Below are 21,792 nucleotides of genomic sequence, written 5' to 3' on the forward strand. Positions count from 1 at the left end.
CTTTTTCCATTAAGATGGCATAAACTAATCTCCAGATCTGTTTGAAAGCCAGCTGATTGATCTGCCAGCGTCTGCATCAGATACAGGGAAAGGCTGCTTTTCTTTACGCTGCTTATCCCACCCGCCTCCTGCAGCAGGAAGAAAAATAGTCTGACAAACTAGAAGATGGTGGCAAAAATACAGAAACCCTGTATAATCTGTCTGCATCCTCACACACTTCACCTTCACTGAGCACAAATACCTGACAGGAAAGACTGCTGAGTTTATGAAGCTATGGTTCAGACCACAATAAAAAGACTAGTAGGATATGAACGTAATCCAAAGTCCCAATTACATCATGAAGTGTATGAGTCCTACCATGAACCAGAGTCTGTATAGTAGACATGTAAACAGAGAACTGAGACTGCAGACTGACATGTTTTAGTTGGTGTTTGCTTGTCAGCTTCAGCAGACCCTTCTCACACCTGAGTTAGACTGGAGTTCAATAGCATTTCATTCAGTCATATGTTATTTTATCAGATATGAGTTTAAAATATCCACATGAAAATTTAACTTGGACATTGAAATCTGACGAGATGCAGCTGGATCATTTCTCTGGAGAAGACTCCCCATGCTGTTGGTCTTATTGAACTACACTTTTTTTCCAAAGTGCAGACAGCAGCTATCTCTGAGCATAAGACAACAGCCAAAAGTTTCATTTTAGTCAGAATCGGAAAAGTAAGAGTCTACAGCCATGGCTCTGTGGGGCTGTTTGTAACATGTTGTTGCTTTTAGCTGAATGCTACGCTAACATGCTCACAATGACAATGCTAAAATGCAGATATTTAGCATGCTGATAGCTTCAGTGTTCATCATCTTAAGTTAAGCTGTTAGCATGTTAATATTAGCACTAAGCATACAGTCAGAAACCAAATTAGACAAATTGAAATGTTGGACCAGTTAATGGTGCCAGAGGGAAAAGCCTCCGCTCACAAGTTGTGTACCTAATGTTGAGGAAGTCCGTCCAATAGCTGTTGAGATATTTCACTCAAGACAAATGTCAGCCTCACAGAAGAACTAGAGGGGAAGCCAGATGATCACCAAAGTCAGTAGGAGTCAGACTCAGTCATAGACTAACCTGCTATTCCTACAACCATGATGCTAACATGGCTAAAATGTTCAGTATGAGATTGGTTAACGTCAGAGCTTAACCAGATCCAGAATTTAACTGGACACTGGTTCATGAGAACAAAATTCACAGATTTCTTTTTAAAATGATACATTTACCATTTTAACCATCATCAACCAGCCAGTGACCAGAAAAAATGTTTTCCAAATTGTGGTCAGGTACATCTTAACCCTCCTTTGCTTTAATTATCCTTGAGATGTATCTAGAACTTGACTGGAGTCCACCTGTGGCAAACTGAATTGATAGTACATAGTTTTGTCAGGACAAAAACCAAACCATGAAGTCCAAGGACTCTCTGCAGAGCTCTGTGATAAAAGTGTGGTGACGCATAGATCAGGGCAAGCGTGTAAAACAGTTTGAGTGTTCCCAGAACAGTGGCCTCAATGACTGTGAAACAGGAGAAGTTTGAAACCAGGACTCTTCCTAAAGTTGGCCAATGAGGAGCCGGGCAAGAAGGGATTTGGTCAGGGAGTCAGTCTAACAGAGCTTCAGAAGTCCTCTGCAGAGATTAAGGGGATCCCGCCAGAAGGACGGCCATCTCAGCAGCTCTCCATCAATCAGGCCTTTATGATAAAGAGACTGAAAGGAAGCCAGTTTGAGTAGAAGGCGTATGACAGCCCTTTGTTTAAAAGTGCAGCACTGAAATGTCTATAGTTCTACAGCCGGATGCAGGCTGACGCCAACCTCCCTGTGTGCTTCAGTGTGACCATGACATTACATCATGGAGTAAAGTCACAGGCCACGGTCAGAGCTGCTGGGATACAGAGGCTTACATTGTGCCCTCTTTAGATGTGGAGGGTTAATGAGTCGAGCCAAGCACGGGGGGACTGTTCCCTGTGTATCCTTCTGCCGTTGGCCTCAAACGAGTCGTTATCTTATTTTTTATAAAACATCTGTGAGAGTAAGAGTGGCAGACCAAATATAAAACATTTCCAAGAGAGAGTGTAGAGAGGACGAGACAGACATGCATTGATAGGCAGGCAGGAAGAAAGCAATAGAAAATGAAGATGGAACTGGAAATGGAGAAACAGAGAAAAAAAAAAAGAAATAGAAAGAAGTCCCCAGATTACATTGTTGAATCTTCCCAATCACCATGGAAAATCTCTTAGCTGGTCCAGAAGAATGGCGACATTTGAAACGACTTACCCCCACACACATTTCCTGAAGCTAATAAATTGGCTTTGTCGTTCTGTCAAAGTTATGCAGAATATTTTGGGTGTGCATTTAAAGTAGCTCACTTTGTTAAAAACTACTTCTAAAACCAATACAATCAAACAGACCTACTGCAGAGCTCATACTTAAAAAAGACAAATAAATATAAAAAAAATAAACATGAGAGCCTGTGCAGCCCACAGTTTATCAGTAGCATTGCCTTTGATGAGCACTGTTGCAGTGGTAGCAAGTCAACCCACAGCAGAAGCAGCCGCCTCTGATGTTATCACACCAGTGATGAGGAGTGGAGCTCAGTGTCAGACTGCCAAGAGACGAGAAGAGGGGCCACACCGGCTGAACAGAACAAGACTGGACGAACAGCTGGACTTGTCTCATAATTACTGAAATGAACAGAAGTCCTGCTGAGTGCTGCTTTCACTGCCTCGGGGAGACTCTTCTGTTCACTTGTAACAGTTACAGTATACTGTAAAATCCAACTGTGAGCTGAACTGAGTTTTAGATCAAAATTTTGATTACTTTATGGCTTCTATCCTCTAATGCTGCAGACCCATCAATACAATGATTTTAATTAATTAAGCTGTGTTTAAAGTGTTTCCATTATATATGAAACTGTAGGTGATGTGTGGTGAAACATCACATTCACCATGGTAAGGGATGTGCTTCATGCTCTCCCATTGACATAACAATGGCATAACACGTTTGTATTTATTGTGGTAATTTGGGTTATTTGACATGGGTTTGTGTGAGGTTCTTATACAGAGTCAGTGTATCAGCTGCAGCAGATTTGGTGCACTTGTGCGTAGTAATTCAGTCGATCAACGGTTGAGAAAATGTCCCAAAGTAAAGGGCCGTTTGATGGTAAGATTAAGTTAAGTTAAGTTAAGTTAAGTTAAGTTAAGTGTGCCTGTGTTCCAGGCAGAAGACTGTGTGAGGATCATACGAGTGTTTTTCAAAGCAAAATGTGTGGTAAAAAAAAAAGTGTTACCACATGCTAACTTAGTTGTAACGTCACAGATTCGACAGCTGTGAGACTTGACCTAGTTGTAAGACCTGTGAGACCTCTTCAGACCTGACCAGTACCCACAAAGTTGCCAAGTGATTTTCAGAAGTCCAGTTTCTCGATTCAGTTTGATGATTATTTGGTGCAGAGTCCATCAGTGAATCACTGTCCTTTAATAGTTTGAATGTCTGTCACTCCAGTCATACAAGGAACTCTGGAGTGTTCAGACCCCTTCACAAGGTCCTTCATGTGTGCTAATCCTGTACCAGATTTAACATGTAATTTGATATGACATTTGATACAGACATTCATGGTCTCTCTGACTGACCCACCTAGATAGATAGATAGATAGATAGATAGATAGATAGATAGATAGATAGATAGATAGATAGATAGATGGATAGATAGAGAGACCTGAGGGAAGGATAAATGCAGCCAAATACAGACAGGTCCTTGAAGAAAACCTGCTCTAGAGCATACATGACATACACTGAGGTGATGGTTCACCTTTCAGCCACACGATGACCCAAACAGCCAAGACAACTCTGGACTGGCTCGAGTCTCTGACTGTCCTTGAGTCTTAGAGCTAAAGTCTAGACTTAAACTCCATCAAACATCTTTCAGATTTCAGTCTTTTTTTTTAAACTTATCTTTTAGAAACTAAAAAACCTAGTTTTTTTATTTTCCAAACTGTCCAGTCAAATCAATTTTCCACAATTTCCAATTTTCAAGTTCTTGACACATATCAAGGTAATTAAAGCAAAGAGGACGAATCTGACCACACTGCCACAACAAAGAGTCTGAATCCTGTTAAAGAGAGATTTCAGTTTTTGATTTTTAATAAATTTGCAAAAAGTTTTTAATAACAGGTTTTTATCTTGTCATTGTGGGCCATTGAGCGTAGAGTGATGGGCAAAAATGGCAGTTCTATCCATTTACAATTTAACTTTCAACACATTAAAGTGCAAAAGTCGTCACAGAGTCATCCAGACTTGGTTTGAAACTTTTCTGTACTTTTTGTTGAACATATTTTAAGACATATAAACATTCACACAGGGTACATCCCAATAAGATTACAATAGTTAAAGCAAACAGTATGTGTGGAAATTGAGCAGCACTATACTTTCATAATATATGTGAAGGAGAGCATACTAGCCTGCGTTTATACAGACACACTTATGCATGGTTTCTTGTTCATTAACTTTAACATCAAACTCAAAAAGGACATTCAGTAAATGGTCTGGACAGAGTGTTTTCTCTCAGACAAGGAAAAATGGAAGAGGAGCCAACAATAGTGAAGGATCCACAGATACTGTATACAGTATTAAACACATAGTTCATACTCATACTTCACATGGAGTCTCTTTCACAGGTCCTTCCAGGCAGCCGAGAGAGGAGACAGACATGGTTGGAAGCTGGACAAATATAATCTGATATATAAATAGCGTAACCAGGACACCCACATACTCACACACACATACACACACATACACACAGAGAGGCTTGGGAGCAAACCCCACTTTAACTGTCTACCTGAGCTCTCTGAGGCCAGTGTGGCTCCCATATTTACCTGGTGTGTCATGATAAAGAAGGGATTTGTGAAGGGAAACAAAATAAAATGTCATGAATACCCACAAAGTGGACAGGATGGGAGAGAGTGAGGGGATTAATGAGGGATAGCCAGGCTTTGATAATGCTGATGTTTTGAGCCAGCCTGTGCGCCCTGAAAGCACTTTGTGTAGCCCTTATTGCCAGTTGCCATCTGTTATGATCTAGTTGCCAGATTTGCCTGGAGCAACATCATCAATCCCCCTCTTTCAGCTTTTGATCTGTAGAAGTAAAATGCAGCTATTCCCGACTCTGTGCTCACCCAGTCAAAAGCCGATATCTGTTGTGACGGGCTGCGACTCCCGTGTAACCCTGAGGGTCGTCTGTTGTCATGTTGTCACGTTGGCCACTTCCCACTCCTCGTAGGAAGTAACGACCTGTCCTTGCCTCAGTGCATCTCCAAAATAGACACGGAGAGGAGGACATCTCCGCCGCACTGAGGCTTAAGTGACAGATTTCACTGTGCATATAAAGCCTACTTTTATGTTGTGTTGCACATGAACAGTGCTGCAGTGCCTCTGTTTAGAGACATGTCTTGTGTACTGTGATGTTACCCTGCACCACCACAGCGCTGTGTACTCTGTGATCCCTGCATATTTACTGTACATCTGAACTGTTCAAAGGCTGATACTCTCTTTAACATTCATCTGGTGTTTCTCTTGTCTCTTCTCTCTGTTCATTCACCTCTCACCTGTCTCTCCCTTCCCTTTATTTCCTTCATTAAATTCCACCCGTTCCTCTCACCTCTGCGTCCCCTCCTGCTGACAACGCATCTCCGTCACCGTCGTCCAGGCCGGGCCAGTCTGCACGGCAAGTCCTCCCTGCGGATAGAGAATGTGCGTTCAGACGACCAAGGCTGGTACGAGTGTAAGGTGCTGATGCTGGAACAGCAGTATGACACCTTCCACAACGGTAGCTGGGTGCATCTGACCGTCAATGGTAAGAACCATCAGCATATGTTATTCAATTGTTCAATGTCAACATCAGACCTATAAAATGGAAAGGCAGCAGTGGAGAAACAGATGTGTGTATGGTACAGATGTGGACAGCTATGTTATCCGAACAAGTTACCTTTGAAATGTTGCACTTGATGTCTATGGGAATATTATGCAATATTTTTCTACAGGCGTTCCAATGTTTATAATGATGATGATTATTAGTGTCACTACTATAGCAGCAGTGACTACCAAAGATTTGTCAGGGCCCTGTTAACCTTGAGACGTGCACACATTCAGTGCAAACACAAACACTTGCATGCACACACACGATATTACAGACAACTGTGATTTTAAAGGTCACCCTTTCACTATACCATTTCTTATGCACAAGCACATGAAATCAGATTAACGGTGTGTGATACTGGAGGATTTTAGGGCCATGTAACTGATGAAGGTTCAACTCAGACTATCACAGAGTTTTAATTTAGTAAATTCAATTATAGACACTGTTATCAATGGAAATTCAATGAATTCCTAATTGACAGAAAGATTGTAAGGCGCACATACAATTTAGCAACCAACTGCTAATTGCTTATTATTATAGCAAAGAAAAACAAAGATTTTAACAAAGAAAAACAACAGTGAATTTGAAAACACTGCTTCCAAGACAGAATAATCACGTACAGTATTATTCACACACGGATCAGAAATGTAATAGTATTTATGATAGACATGAGTAAGCTTATCTGAAGGTTTATTCCAACTATGTGTTGAGCAGTTTGGACCAATCAAGGGCCATAAAATGCAGAATTTGGAGAGATGAGGGTGCCCTCACAGACTGTTGGGTGCTAGTGCAGCTGCCGTAACTGTATTTCCTCCACTCATTAGTAGAAGCCTTACACCAATTTAACAGTTTGGGCTGCAACCAACAAGTATCGTCAATACTGATTAATGTGTTGATTATTTGTCCAATATCCTAATGAACTGTTCTGCTATAAGGATTGTGCCTGGAGTTTAGAGGTTAAATAGGTAACCATGAGTCACAGCACCGCTGGTTTGACTCCTTGACTTGTTGCATCTGTTTTTCCCTTGTTTCCTGACATCTCTCTACTGGTAATAATAAAGGCTTAAAAATGGCAAAAAAAATCCTTAAAAGTTGCTCTGCTATAAAAATTTTCAGTGCCTGAGGTGATGACTTACACAATTTGTCCAACCAACCAAAATCCAAATATACTGCACTTAAATTTATATTAAACAGAAAAAAGCAGCAAATCCTCACCTTTGGAACCAGGTGGTTGAACCAGCAGTCAGATTGTAGTTTCTGCTCTAATGAAATAACCAGAAATCAACATTTATTAGAATATAAAGCTAAATTCTTTTTTTCTGGACATGAGAGTAAAATTTTTATACAGTGGTGAGCTGGGCAGAGATACTGTCCAGTAAAAAGTTACTGGACAGATGTCTTGCCCTTGTAGTAAGAGGTCCAAAGTACCTATGGACAAAGGACAGAGTTGTCTCTGAGGAAAACAGTGAAGTCTCTACATGCAACAGACAAACACCTGTACATACAATAAGTACCACACTGTGTAAGTAAACACTCACTGGACCCTCTCTCCAGATATTCTCACATTCACTTGGTACATTAGCTCAAGCGTTTATCAAGTCACTTAATCAGACAGCATGCGATGATGCGTGTTGCTGTGGTAACAGACACACCACAGACCCCACCTCCTCCTCGTGGTCACGGCACATTAGCTCAGGTTCATCAGTGTTGCCCTTGTTCTGTTTGACTTGGCCTCGCCTCTCCTCTCTTAAAGCCCTCAGGCTGCCTCTTTCTGTCTCTGCCTTCATGTCCATCAGTCCTCCAACGTCCTTTACTGCCTTGTTGCCACATTAGACAAGAGCCACACACTTTTATCAGTTGTAGTAGTCAGACAGGGGTGTTGAGTTGCTAGTTGAATGTTGTGGTGAACTGTGGTCAGTGATGTGCCAAAAATAGAGACTAGAGCTTGTTTGCTTTAAATCGTGAAGTACTTTGGCCTCGTGGAATCAAATCACAAACTACTGACAACAGTAGGTCTGCGTTCAGTCCAGTTTTGAAACATGATCCCACTACAAAGCCTCACAAATTTGATGCTGTGTAAATCTTAATCACTCGCTTCTCCCTGTTGCTTTTGTTGAATATAGAATATGTTTAAAACGGCTAAGTTTTCTCTGCCACCGAACATGGTTTCTTGCTGGGAGCAGGTGGTGATGTCCGCTTGACACGAGCTTCATCCTTCGTTGTCTTTATAACACAAGAGCTTATAATGGCTAGCTGGTTAGCATGCTAACCTCAGTAGAAGAACAGACATGATAGAGATAAGAGTCAACATTGACGTTTCCACCTCTGGAGACAGCTCTGGGTGAGTGAAGGAATGAAGTTTGATGATGAACTCGGATTGTTTCTTCTAGACATGTAAGTAAACAGCTGTTAATGCTAACACTGGCTATGAGTTATGAGTTAGTTGTTAAGATAAATCAATTCTATTGAATTTGTGGGTTTCTAGTGTTTCACATGTCTATAAGAAGATAGCTGAGAGTTAGCTTGGGTCAACAATAGTATATAAAAGATGGTATGTGTTGTGGCATTGCCCATTGAAAGATGAGTGGAAGACTGATCTTTGCTGAGTGGTGCACTGATTATTTGCATACAAGCAGCCAGTGGGAGCTCAGCAGTCAGGCTTTTTGAGGAGGTAGAAGTTCACATGGAGGACATGAAGTGGCATGGGAACACCCTGCTTGACAGCCTGAGCAAGCACTTGATTTACTGACAGGGAAGGTGAGGTTTCTGAACACAGTGAGGCTTGCTGGGTCAAATAAAGGTGAAAGGAGTCTTCCCTCAGCCTTTGGTGGAGAGATATACAGCAGTGAAGTGGTGGCAGGGGCCGTGGGACCGGGGCTCAGGGGAGTCCCTGCTACTTTACTGATTGCTGATGTCATGTACATTCAGCTCCCTCCTCTGCTTGTCTGGCAGGAAGACGCTGTCAAGGCTGGATGTCCATTAAGGGTCGCCCGATAGGGTTTTTACAGGGCCAATTCCGATACTGATTATTAGTAATCAAGGAGATCGATAACCAATATTTGGAACTGATATGCCAACACAAAACTACTGCCACATAAGGACACCCGCTGTGGCATCCAGGTGTTTCTATTATTTTGTCACCCAATTTATATCCATGAAGGTAGGCTGAATAACAGAAACACCTCTCTATAATGCAATACAGCTCAACAGAAACACCACTATTAAACCTCCAAAATGATCATTTGTTTAGTTTAGGCGACAACTGTGAAACAATATTAATAAAAACTGAGCATTATAAGCTTCATGAAGGAGGATTTATTGCAGGACTGTTGTATTAGACTATATCAGTTTTAGCTAGATGTTCCTAAGAAATTGCCTTTACTATATTAGTGTGGGCAAACACACAAATCGCATGCTAGGGGTAGACCGACTGAAACTATTTCATTTATGGTCTACGTGTTAATGTTGCAGGACTGTTGGTTTTAGTTGGGCTCATTGTGTGTGGGTCAGAAATGACTGATTTCAAGAGAGTGAATCCAATAAAAAAAAAAAAAAAACAATATTTAAGAATGTACAGAATTGTAGAAGGCTACGGTTGAGTAACCTTGAAATAAGATAAATAAATAAATAAATAATTAAAAGAAAAAAAATCCTAATACAATTATCTGATAAATATTGTAATTATGATATAATATTGACTACTAAATATAAAACAACATGCACAGCCACACACACGCAGGTGGCATGTTGAATCCTGAGAACATACATGACTGATTCACAATGAAATACATATTGGACCTGTTTGTCATCAGCAACATCCTGTCAGTAAAATGTGTGTTGTCCATTATTATGGGGAGTATACAGAGACTCGCAGCTAGCTACTGTTAAATCTTTGAATGAATGTGTGGAGCCAGCAATGATTTGTGGTTGGACTTTCAATTTCACCAAACCAAAGAGGTCACCAAAATCAAAGCCCAGAGATTCAGAGGTAAGTGTACATTTAAACTGAGTGCCAATTGACCTAACATTAGTGATGCTAGCATTAGTATGCTAGCGTTAGTATGCTAACGTTAGTGCTAGTAAACGTGGTAGGCTAACATTTGCTAACTAATTTGATATTAGTTTGCAGAGAACTGTTGACTAGCACATCACATATACCATGTCACCATAAGTGAGCTATTTTTGCCATTTTAGTAAGGTAGTAAGGGGGGGGGGGGTTAGCTAGTATAACTAGCTAGTATAAGTACTGGCCTCCTTGACCACTTTCAAGTTTTGTCTTACTTAACTATCTAATGTAAAATTGTAATGTTAACTATGTTAATTGTTGTAAAATGTAATTTGTAATTTAAAATGGCTGGCTGGCAAACCTTGCTAATGTTTACTTATCATTATCACCTCTGTCAGTTTCTAATTGTGGTTTAATTTTGTGTTGCTAGCCATCCCTTGAGTAGTGGACATACTGTAAAGCTAGTGTTATCACCCTAGTTACATTAACTCAGTTTGTCTTTTTTCAGATGATGACAGAGATTCAGTTTATTGTGGCCTCACAGAATGTGCGGTTGCAGGCTAAAAAAAAGCCACTAATAATACTAACTTTAGAGTATATACCTCCAGAGGAATGGCAACATCAACTTCTTCTATTACTGAAACACAAACGTGTGTTTCCAGAATTATGTTTCATCTTGGCATGAGTGATCAACCTAAACCTTAAGAGTACAGCTACCATAACTTTTGTTGTAGTTATTATTGCCTAGATAGTAGATAATATTTAGGGCAGACATTGCTGTTTTCATGTAGCCTTAATTTTCATGCATGACCTGTTAGAAGGAATACTGGTGACTTTATTTGGATAGTCCGCAGACAATTATTTTTTTTTTATTTGTAACATTTCAACAGGTTATAAGTTGAGATTCAACTGTGTTACTAACCGTGACCCGTACCCTAACTTTAACTATTAAATGGTTTACTAACTGTTGAATAATTGTATTTGTATTGTTGAACATTAGTTGAACATTAGAATGATCAACAAAGGTTAGTCAAATGTTACAAATACTCTGTAAACTCTCTATAGGTGAGACAGTCCAAATAAAATGTAACCTGAATACCTTCTGTAAACAAAATGTTATGAAAGACTGTAAATACATTTTACTCATTGGTGGGTAGCTTACTAACTGGTAGGGTCATAGCAATGTAATTCATGAAATACATGGGCTTACATCAAATAAAATTAGGCTATAAGCAACACATTGTAAAGGCCAAATTACAGAAATTTTTGGTGACTATAAAATATACAAACTTTGTGTTTCTGATTCTACTAGAAAAGGAGGACAACACCTTGGGGTGATCATGTTGAGCCCTGACTGACTGCTTTGGAAAATGAGCAGACACGGTAAGAAAATGTTCTTTGGAGGTTTGCATCAGCTGTGACCTTCTCTGGCTGAGGAATCAAATGTGCGCTGGGGAGTTTTAGGTGAATACTTTCAGGCCTGGGTGTTTATAATGGTTGTGGTTCATTTTTGAGATTTTGAATTTTCATTTTTGCTCCTATATTGTATAACAAAGTTCCCATCAGATAACTCCTATATTGCAAAGATACTATAGGAAATTTTTAGGTAAGGGGACGTGTGTCTGACTGTGGGATGGTGGCAGGGGGGGCAACTGTGCACGAATACTGCTGTTTGGAGTGAAAGCTGTGTTCAAGGAGAGACAGATGCAGCCTCTATCTTTCATGGTCGCCCTCTTTCTCTGTCTCTGCTATTGTATGTTTTTTTTTGTAAATTTATTTTTTGGGGCTTTTTTTGCCTTTATTATTTGACAGGATAGTGTAGACTGCTAGGAAAGGGGGTAGAGAGAGGGGAATGACATGCAGGAAAGAGTCGGGCCGGTCGGGAGTCGGACTGGTGACTGCCTGCTAAGAGCATCTTGCGCTCACATAGTACGTGCCCCAACCACTCGGCTACTGGGTCACCCCACTATTGTATCTGTTGAAACCAGCCAAGCCATGGCCAAGCTATAGCAATGGTGCCCCATTGCTACCGAGGATATAATATGACGTTTGTTATATAAGTGTTCATTAGACTGGAAATCCATTTAATAAATCATGTTAACTTGATTGAGCGCTTCATATCCAACATATGTCTGCCAACAACAAAACCGTTGTGTCGTTGTTTTCTTTCCCAATTAGATGCTGTGAAAAGGAGCCGGGTTGCAGCATCCAAAGTGGAGGCTTTGATTAAAATGTGGCTCTGCAATGCTAGAGACCGAGATGGCAGAGGAGCAGAAAGACCAGAAAACAAATCAGATGATCCTCTGGTGTCCCTGAGGGGATTGATTTACAATGTATTTATTGTATTCTTATTTGATTCTATGTGGTCATCGTTGTTTTCTAAAGAACAAAACAAAACAAAACATTTTATTCAGTACTAAATCCACATCCTTACTATACTATAATTATGAATATCTTAATTTTTTCTTTGACCTTTGACCACCAAAATCTAATCTGCTCATTCCTGAGTCCAAGTGAATGTTTGTGCCAAATTTTAAAAAGTTCCCTCAAGGTATTACTGAGTTATCGCATTCACACGAATGGAACGGACAGACGAACAGTCCTTGTGGTTGCCGGCACTGAGGCATCGAAAGTTTAATAATGCTGTACTGCAAGAGGCTTGGGCAGAAAGCAATTATATTGTCTGTGAACATTTTGCCTAATACGTAAATTAACAACATATCTTCATTCAGTCCTGTCTCCTGGGAATAATGTTTCCATACGACTAAACTGCAAAGACGGACACATTTTACAGGAAACACAGTTACAAACAGATTACATTTTCTATAAAAATGAGGATATGTTGTTATAAGGGTAATTCATTTCCTTCAAAACATATTTGCAGTTGCAAATTTGTTGTATATAAACATAATTTATGGGACACGGAGTTATATAAGCAACCTGGGGTAATTTTAGTAGGTAGGCAGGTCAGACAGGTGACTGAAAAACAGCAGATATCAATAATGGCACAATATGCTTGTATTGTTTGACTCATATGAAATGTGACTTAATGAGTTTCAGTGGCTAAACTACGCCCTTTCACCCAATTCACATACACATTCATTTGCATATTCCGGAACTCTACTCTGTGACATCACTGACATGAGCATGTTCCGTGTTCCATACATCTCACCTTGAGAACACTTTATTTCACATTTCAACAAACCACTGTTGGATCAACATACACTCGTCGTGTTAGCAAAGTTAGTGATAGTATTCGTGAAGTTATCGCATTCGAAACTTCTCAAGAATCATCATGGACAAAGAACCTACAAGGAAGATTAGGAATCGCCGTTGTCGGGCTCTCAGGAGAGATCAAGGTATGTGAAAAATCCAGGCAGGAGCCCTTAAGTCACTAATGTTAATGATTTATGTGACTTTTCAGCTATAGTGGGCACTATTTCAGTTAGTACCTATGATCGTTAGTCACTACAATTCACAACAAATTGATATTCCACTGTGTTTTCCTCATTTTACAGAGAGCAATAGCAGCACCGCTCAAAAAGGTGCAGCATCTGCAATAGATGGCAAGACTCAGAGAGTTAAAAGGAAGGTCAGTACTGGAAAGAAGACCCAAAGAAAAAGGAGAAGGGTCTCTAAGATTGCTGAATCCTGTAGCAGCACTACGGAGGATGGCATCGTGAGAAGAGGGAAGAGGAAAGTACCGGATGACGGAGAGGGACCATCAACGAGGACGAAGAAGAAGATGCGAGTACTCGACCTTCAACAATACAACAAGGAGTCAGCACCTGCCTCGGTGGACATTAGTAAAGGTAGGCTGATCCTGTGAAATTACAGTTGGGAGTGTAATGTCAGTTTACAGTTTACATGAGGCTTATATTTAGTGGATACATTTATACAGAAAGCAAACATATTTTAATCAATAGGGTATTTAGGGTATCTAAATACAATCCGTTCACCTAAAATACAAAGAAAAACTTTTTCTTCTCTCTAAGAAAAGTATCATTTTGTTGTCCGACAAACAGAGCAGAATTTATTATTTTCAAATGCACATGCACATTTCAAAACACATACAGAGGAATAGAACAGGGCTAGTGGTTTTTATTTGTGCAGATTGTTTGGATTTTTTTCATCCAGATTTTGAGATGTTTGTCTCTGAGATTTTTGCAGTTCAAAAATCAAAAGCAACATCTGTCTACAAAAGTATTCTCTTTGTTCACTGGGCCAATCCTGCAAACACACTACAGGCAAACTTTACTTTGGGACTATTTCTTTGCTAGAAAGTAGCTCCAATAAAGAAACTGAAATGAACTGAAATACTGAAGCATTTTTTAAAACTTAGATTTACCCATAGAGGTTACAGATCAGAAAAGACTTGTGTGATTTTGAAGGGCATGATTCAGTGCCTTTCAAAATCACAGGAGCCTTTTGTCATTTAGGTTGGAGGATTTTTATTGTCCACATTAGTGCCTGTCACTGTCAACAAGGGTTTTTTTTTGTTCATCTGCAGAGAGCAGCAGCAACCCTTTAGAAGGCTGCAGTACATTTGTGGAAGGTGGGAACAAGAGAGGTGTTAAGAGAAAAGCCACCAATGAAGAAGAAGGGCCAAGGAGCCTGGACTCAAAGGAAACCCAAAAGATGACTAAAGAGAAGACTAGGAAGAAGATGGAGGAGACGGAGGAGAAGGGGGAGACAGAGGAGGAGGAGGAGGAGGAGGAGGAGGAGGACTTGTCGATAGAAGCCCAAAGAGGTAAGATTAATGTAGAGTTTGACTTTATGTTAAGGGGAGGTGTGAAACGACGGATTTATATCAGGTGTAACATAGGAGGGATTAGTATTAGAGCTTGAGTAATTGATGTTACTCACAATTGTATTAAAACAAAACGTGTGTTTTTGTTTAGCTCAATTTGAGGCCAAATACAAAGAGCAGAATCAGCTTGGTGAAGGAGGGTGTGGATCTGTGTTTGCTGGCTACCGCAAAGCAGATAATCTACCAGTAAGTAGATTCTCATACACAAACAGACACACACAGATGCACACAGAGACACAATATGGTCAGAAGGTGCTAATCAAAGTCCTGTTTTGTGTCTTGTAGGTAGCTATCAAACACGTACCAAAAGATAAAGTGTTTCTCAAAGAAATGGTGAGTAAATGACACAAACTGCTGTTGAAATGTGCTGTATTCATCAGCGCCCTCACTGAATGTACTATGGATGAATTATAGTCATCTATGGAGCGGCTCTCCCTCATCCTTTGTTGTGATGTTTCAGGACCAGAATGGGAGAGAGCTCGCTGTGGAGGTGGCCATCATGCTGAAACTCGCCGCTGAAACAACTGGATCAGTGGGGACATCAGCGCCTGTGTCCCTGCTGGACTGGTATGACCTGGACCTGGAGCTGATCCTGGTGCTGGAGAGACCAGTCCCCTGCGATGACCTCTTCAACTACATAGAGGACAACGGAGGTGCTTTGGAGGAGGAGGAGGCCAAGGTAAGCTACTGGAGGAGTCTTTGTGTCTCGGTCATATGTGTCCGACTGCAGTTGTAGTCGGCTTTAAATCACAACAGTTAACAAAGAGTCCCAGCCATGAAAACATCACATCCCTCATGTCTCTTTGTCTGTCTGTCTCTCAGATCATAATGAAACAGCTGGTACACGCAGCAACCGAACTTCAGAATAAGCACATCTTTCACCGTGACATCAAAGTGGAAAACATCCTCATTGAGACCGGCTCAGATGTCCCGCGTGTTCGCCTCATTGACTTTGGACTCAGCTGTTTCTTCGAGAAAAGCTCAGTTTTTCATGCTTTCTATGGTAAGATGTCTGGCTCCCACTACTGCTCTTCAATAATTTGCTGCTCCGTAATGTTCAATCAAAGCGTCTCCTCCCACTCATTCTCACTGTTATTATTGTGTGTGTGTACTCTAGGTACCTTTGATCATGTCCCTCCGGAGTACTACAGTCATTGTACCTACAGTGCCGGCCCCACCACGGTGTGGCAGATGGGAGTGGTCCTGTTTGATATGCTCCACAGTGAAGGACGTTTTGAGACCAGCAGCTTCCTTAATAATGAGCTGGAAATTGACAACGAACTTTCCGAGAGTAAGAAACACGCACTCATACGCAAACCTGCCAGCAGATACCAAACCAAAAGTTTGTTGTAATTTACATTCAGATGGATGACTGGAGCCATCATCTTCATCTTTGTTCTTCTTACTCTCCAGATTGCCAGGATTTCTTGAAAATGTGTTTGACCGAATTCCCCACGCACCGCCCCTCTCTGGAACAGCTCCAGCTTCACCCATGGCTCAGATAGACCGCACCCACACACACACACTTCAAATTCATACACACCATACCTTAGGAAAATGTCACACAATTACTAATGCTGTTCTCTTTTTGACAGGAGGGACGACATGAAACATGAAGACGCTTACAGTTCCACTTCACACTTCATTTAATTGAACTATATATAACTATATATTATATACAAATATTGTAAAATTTTTCCCACCTGCAGTTCCTGTAGCACCCCCAGTCGTCCGAGGAGAGGGGATCTCTCTTTGAATTGCCTCTCCCGAGGTTTCTTCCCATTTTCCTTCTGGCCTCAGGATTTTTGGAAGTTTTTCCTCGTCTTCTTAGAGAGCTTGGGCTGGGTCAGGAGCTGTTGCTGATATAGTGGTAGTGATATGTGGAACCCTATTAGCTGTTATGTAAGGACATTTTCCTGCCTATACCACAGCCACTTGCCTACAAAATGCCAAATGCTGTATAAACTAAAAGTATCAGTCACATACAGCTAAATTTGATCTGCCTTTCCAAATTTAAACATTAAAAATCAAATCATATAGTTCCTGAGCCTGGGAATTTCTGTTGTTTGCGTAAACAAAACAGGGTTAGTGCAGAAAATATTACTGCCGCAAACACATGCAGTACAGTCAAAAGTTTGGACACACTTTCAGGGAAGCGTGTCCAAACTTCTGACTGTACATAATTAAAGGATAACCCAAACTTTCAGACAATTAGAATTCAAATTTCAAGTGGCTATGGTATAAGTAATAAAAAGTAATATTACAAGTAATAAGCCATGAAACTAAATTTTGATTAAATTGAAACCTAATAAATATTTTAACTGCAGAGTTACCACTCTTTTTTTTCTTGTTGTATTGTTGATTTATAAAATGCTTTAATCTACCTCCAGTCTTTTTGGTGACAGACACATGTAAACAAAGTATTGATGGTAATGATCAGTGATCTTGACATTGAGATTATAAGTAAATGGTTTTTAACTAAGTCATGGGGTCTTGATTATTTTTCATTTTAGGTTTGATAAAAAATAATTTTTCTCTTTCATAAAGAAAATGCATCTCTCCTTAAAATAAGTAAATTATTGAGGATTGACTGATGTGTTTTTTTCAGGGCTGAGTCCTATAACAATTATTAGTAATTAGTATTTAGAACTGATATGCCAACACAAAACTACTGCTACAAAAAGACTCTCACTGTGGCGTCCAGGTGTTTCTATTATTGTGTCCACCCCATTTATATATGTAATCTTCATGTTGTATTAGTCTGCATCGGTTTTAGCTGGATGTTCCTAATAAATTGCCATATATTAGTATATGCCATATATATGTATTAGTTATTAGTTATATGCACAGGCTAACAAAGTGCCTGATTGGAATTAAGTTTAATCATATATTATTATCACCATAAGCATGTTTTCTACTTTTTACAGTTTCTGGAGTTTCTGTTGGTAACATTTATTGTTGCTCTGTCTTAACCCAGTTCACGTTGCTGTTTTCTTCATCACAGTGACTGACTACCTGCTGTACATTTAAACTTACACTAGTTCTGCTCCAGCTCTCTCTTTCTTTTAGTGACTTTCACTAATTCAGCAGTTGTTCACATTTAAATTAGTGGTTAGCTTCTCTCTCTTTCACACTCCTGCTCTCTCTCATTAAAAAAAATAACGATTTCGTTAAGGTTGGTGGCGTGTACTGTCATGGTGGAGCTAAATGGTTATGTATGTACAGCATAACACGATTCATCAGTGTCTGTGGATTTTTTCAAAGGCCTTTGTAACTTCCTTGAATATAGGTATTTTTTAATTGTAAAGAAAACTGTGTAGCTTATATTCTCAAGGTAATCTTTCATTAAAGACCAAGATTTTAATTCTGCCTTTTGATAAATACAGGCCCTGATCCTCTGTGGTGGGCTGATCATGTACATGCAGATTTTCTGATCACAGAAATCAGAGGATTAGTGGTCAAGCCTGAAATCGATGAGACATCGGCTACTGTAGATGAATTCAACGAAGCTACACATCAGCAAATCCAAGGTTTCTCTGAATAAAACAGCAGTGGCAGGCTGTAGATATAGACACAGGGAACATGTGCGATCATGCAACCTTGGTGTGCATCCTTCACCTGGGCATTAGCGTCATGAATGCTTAACTTTGTGTTCCAGCCCCATATTTCAAAGTGTGGAATCTTTTAGGTTCAGGGCCCTGCCACATACTCATGCTGCATGGAGCTCCAGCAGTGCAGCCCTCTATTTATAGCCCTCCATTTGCAATCCACCTCTCCCTATCATTGTCAAACATCAGCAGTTGTCAGTGATTACTCTGTGCACTTTAGCTGTCAGCCTTGTTGGCACTGAGGGAGTAAGTGATGCATATAGATTCTGCGTGAGATGCATATAGACTGTGGGTGAGAGTGCTATATCGTGCTCATGCTTTTCCTCCACAACTTGACACCTCTGTTTCGTTCCTGTGAACTTACATCGCCCTCAAACTCCTTCCAGACAGAGTGTGAGCGAAGAACAGGATGAGCAGGAAGACAGGAAGTGTGTGTTGGAGTGATGTAATTATTGCGTAAGCCATTTCCTCTGAATAATTGTGAAATTTTAAGTGAAAGAAAGTATTGTAAAGTTTAGAAAATGGATACATGTATAGATGGATGGAGGTATGAAGAGGATCACCACCTTCGCACAGTCCAGTGGGAAGTATCCCAGTTTCTAGCTTCTTGGGACATTACTGTCCACTTTTTCATTCTAAGATGATTTAGATTCCCACTGCTGCCCTGTCCTCCCTCACAGTTCAGGCCTCAGTCCAGCATGAGGTGATGCCAAAGAAACAAGGTTCATATCTCCCAGGGTTAGTCTTCAGGCACTCCCCCTAAAATAGCCTCAACGCACCCTCCCGCCTGCCATCCCTGTATCCTGCAGCAGAACTCTGCAGTGCTGCACAACAGCCCCGCTCTCTTTTTCTCCTCCCGCTTGGTGTCTTTCTTTCCCCCTTTTACCTCTGCCTGTCTGTGTATCCCTGACTCTTCCCTCATCTTTTCCTCACTCTATAATGAGCTTGCAAGTACACGCACGTACACTTTACCTCAGCACAGGTTGAGGTCTTTGAGGAAAAGAGGATAAAAACGTCACTGTGACCCCTCCACATCATGGTCTAAAAACAGATGACCACTGGCCACTGCTTATCCCACACAGGATTAACAAACAACTGTGTCCAAACCACCATGACAAAACGCTGTATTAAATAAATATCATCCTCTTAAAACCTAAAAAGCTTATACACCTATTTTCCGCTCTTTGTTACCTGTGATATTATTTTGGACTTTCAGAGAGCGATGAACCCAGTTAGACTAAGACGTTACAGAATAATGATAACTCTTACCATCAACATGTCACATTTAATGTATTGTTCTCTCTACAGTTTTGCATGCAGATCAACAGCTAGTCAAATGTTATCGCCATGACTGGTTATCATAATAAGTCTGCAGTTGCAAATGTTGATGAGTAGTTTATAAATGCATTTTGGTCCAGGTGTCCTGCAGCTCTTCTTCAGTCAACTGGAGAGATCAAATGCCCACTGACTTACAGGGATAGCCTGAAAGACAATATTTTCCATAAACTCAAAACCAAAAGGCTTGTCTGAATAATGGCTTTTAACAATTCTTTGAAGCACCAGTAAATGGTTTATTAACCAGTAAGAAAGCCGTCAATTACAGTTTATAAATGATGCATTATTATCAGAATATTCTAAGCAGATACATGGACATTTATTCAGAAGTAGGACAAATCTGTGGACCGTGTCTTTTACATGCCACACAGTGATGTGGACAAAAAACTGGCACCATGTCAGCACAGCTTGAACGGTCGTGGCTGCTCACAGCACAGCTGGGCCCCAACATTCCCAACCCTATCAAATAGTGGCCAAAGGAGATGCAGACAGTCTAGTTCTGGTTTACTGAACAATAACAACAACAGGCTGGTAGAGTAGAGAAAGCTCAGAAAGTCAAGTTATTTTCACAGTAGATAAATATTTATTCATGTGGTGTCCTACTGAAATATCTTTGATAGACATGTAAGTCTGGAAAGGCTGGACTGGAAAGTACTGCTCCTTGAGCAGAGCCAGGTCATTAGAAATGCATAATATATGATTAAACACAAACACACTTCATCAAACTGTGAACAGCTCAGCAGAGCAACAGCAGCAGCTCCACTGCTCGCTGTGCGTCTACACAGGAGCCGTTCAGCCACAGTATTGAGTTGTAGTTTGCTCGTGCCGGAGCCCAACACACACTCATTGTGGTTACTCAGGCAAAACACGTAAGGACTGAGCACCTGCCTGCTCTCTTCAACCTGGTGGTTGTGCTGCTCATTTTTTTACAGCAGCTGAGTTTTCTAAATCAGATTTTAATGCATTGTCAGGACAACTCGTGTCACTTTCATGTGTGGTAAAAAATTCAGAAGGATGCTGAGATCCTGAAAGCTAGCAGCGAGCCATCTTTCCCTGTTGAACCACTTTACATTAAATTGGTGATCATTTTTTACCAGTGGTTTGGTTTGTACCAGCTGGTGGGCACTGAGCAATTTAATGTCAAATGTTTTCTTCAAAAGTGAGATTTTTACATTTGTGCTGTAGAGGATAATCCACTTTGCTCTCATGCTGTTTCTCTCCTCTTTAAAAGAAATATGAACTACTGCCAACCATGAGCATGTGACAACGACTTTACTTGGAAAATAGCAAATCAAACTATAGTGGGACAACAGGCAGCCAAACCCACTTGGTATCAAACTTTCATTGCCAAAGACTCTGGGAATGTGAACTGTTATTTTCCCATTTGGGGCTGCGACAGTGTGAGCAAGTGGCTGAACCCACATCACATAATTAAAAACTCAATTTTAAAACTATTCATTCAGCCACTGACTTTAAATTGTAGAATACAATGAAAGAGCACTGAGAAAGCTTGGTAAAAAAAGTCACTTTTTAACTTATTGGGAGTCCTTGAAAGCATCACTGAGGAATTTTATAAAAAGTTCACATGATAATAATGTATCTTTGGCAAAAGGTCAAGGTGAGCAAGTTTAATGGCTGTGCAAACTGATTTTCACTGAAATGTGCTGTGGAGAGTGGTCTGAAATGTTTAGTGTTTAGTGCAGTTTGTAGTTCAAGGATTAAATATGAAAAAGCATCACTATTTAAACTATATCATAATATTACAATAATAATAATAATAATACCAGAGGATATCTACTGCATTCTCTTGTGCTAATATGGATGATTACATATCAATATGTCTCTGTTCTGCTGCCCAATAACATTCGCAATCCAACACATTTGCTGTTTTCTTACTTTCACTCAAAATATTGGATGAATAGATAAATGATAAATGCCTGTAAGAAGCTGTGTGGTAGGAGTGCCTCCATTGCTCCAGTGTCTGTGGCGTGTAGAATTAGCACTATGGCCTGGCTTATGGCTGCAGATGGAACGACATGTTAGCAATTGAGAGGCTACAGGATTACACATGTAAGCAGATCA

The 21,792-nt window shown here is 40.3% G+C and overlaps 1 protein-coding gene across 5 annotated transcripts in view; it reads left to right on the top strand.

Annotated features, from left to right (window-relative positions):
- The window catches only part of LOC139607454 (protein turtle homolog B-like), a 134,630-nt gene that overhangs the window by 34,228 nt on the left and 78,610 nt on the right, over window positions 1-21,792 (top strand). For 3 of the 5 annotated variants that reach the window (XM_071460314.1, XM_071460317.1, XM_071460316.1), the window contains exon 3: window positions 5,742-5,888. In XM_071460314.1, coding sequence (XP_071316415.1) covers window positions 5,742-5,888 — 147 coding nt within the window. The other 2 variants (XM_071460319.1, XM_071460318.1) reach the window with 2 other exon arrangements.

This window comes from Trachinotus anak, unplaced genomic scaffold (genome assembly GCF_046630095.1).
Source record: "Trachinotus anak isolate AG129_WGS33_773 ecotype Australia unplaced genomic scaffold, CSIRO_AGI_Tana_v1 ptg000024l, whole genome shotgun sequence".
NCBI classification, from domain to species: domain Eukaryota; kingdom Metazoa; phylum Chordata; class Actinopteri; order Carangiformes; family Carangidae; genus Trachinotus; species Trachinotus anak.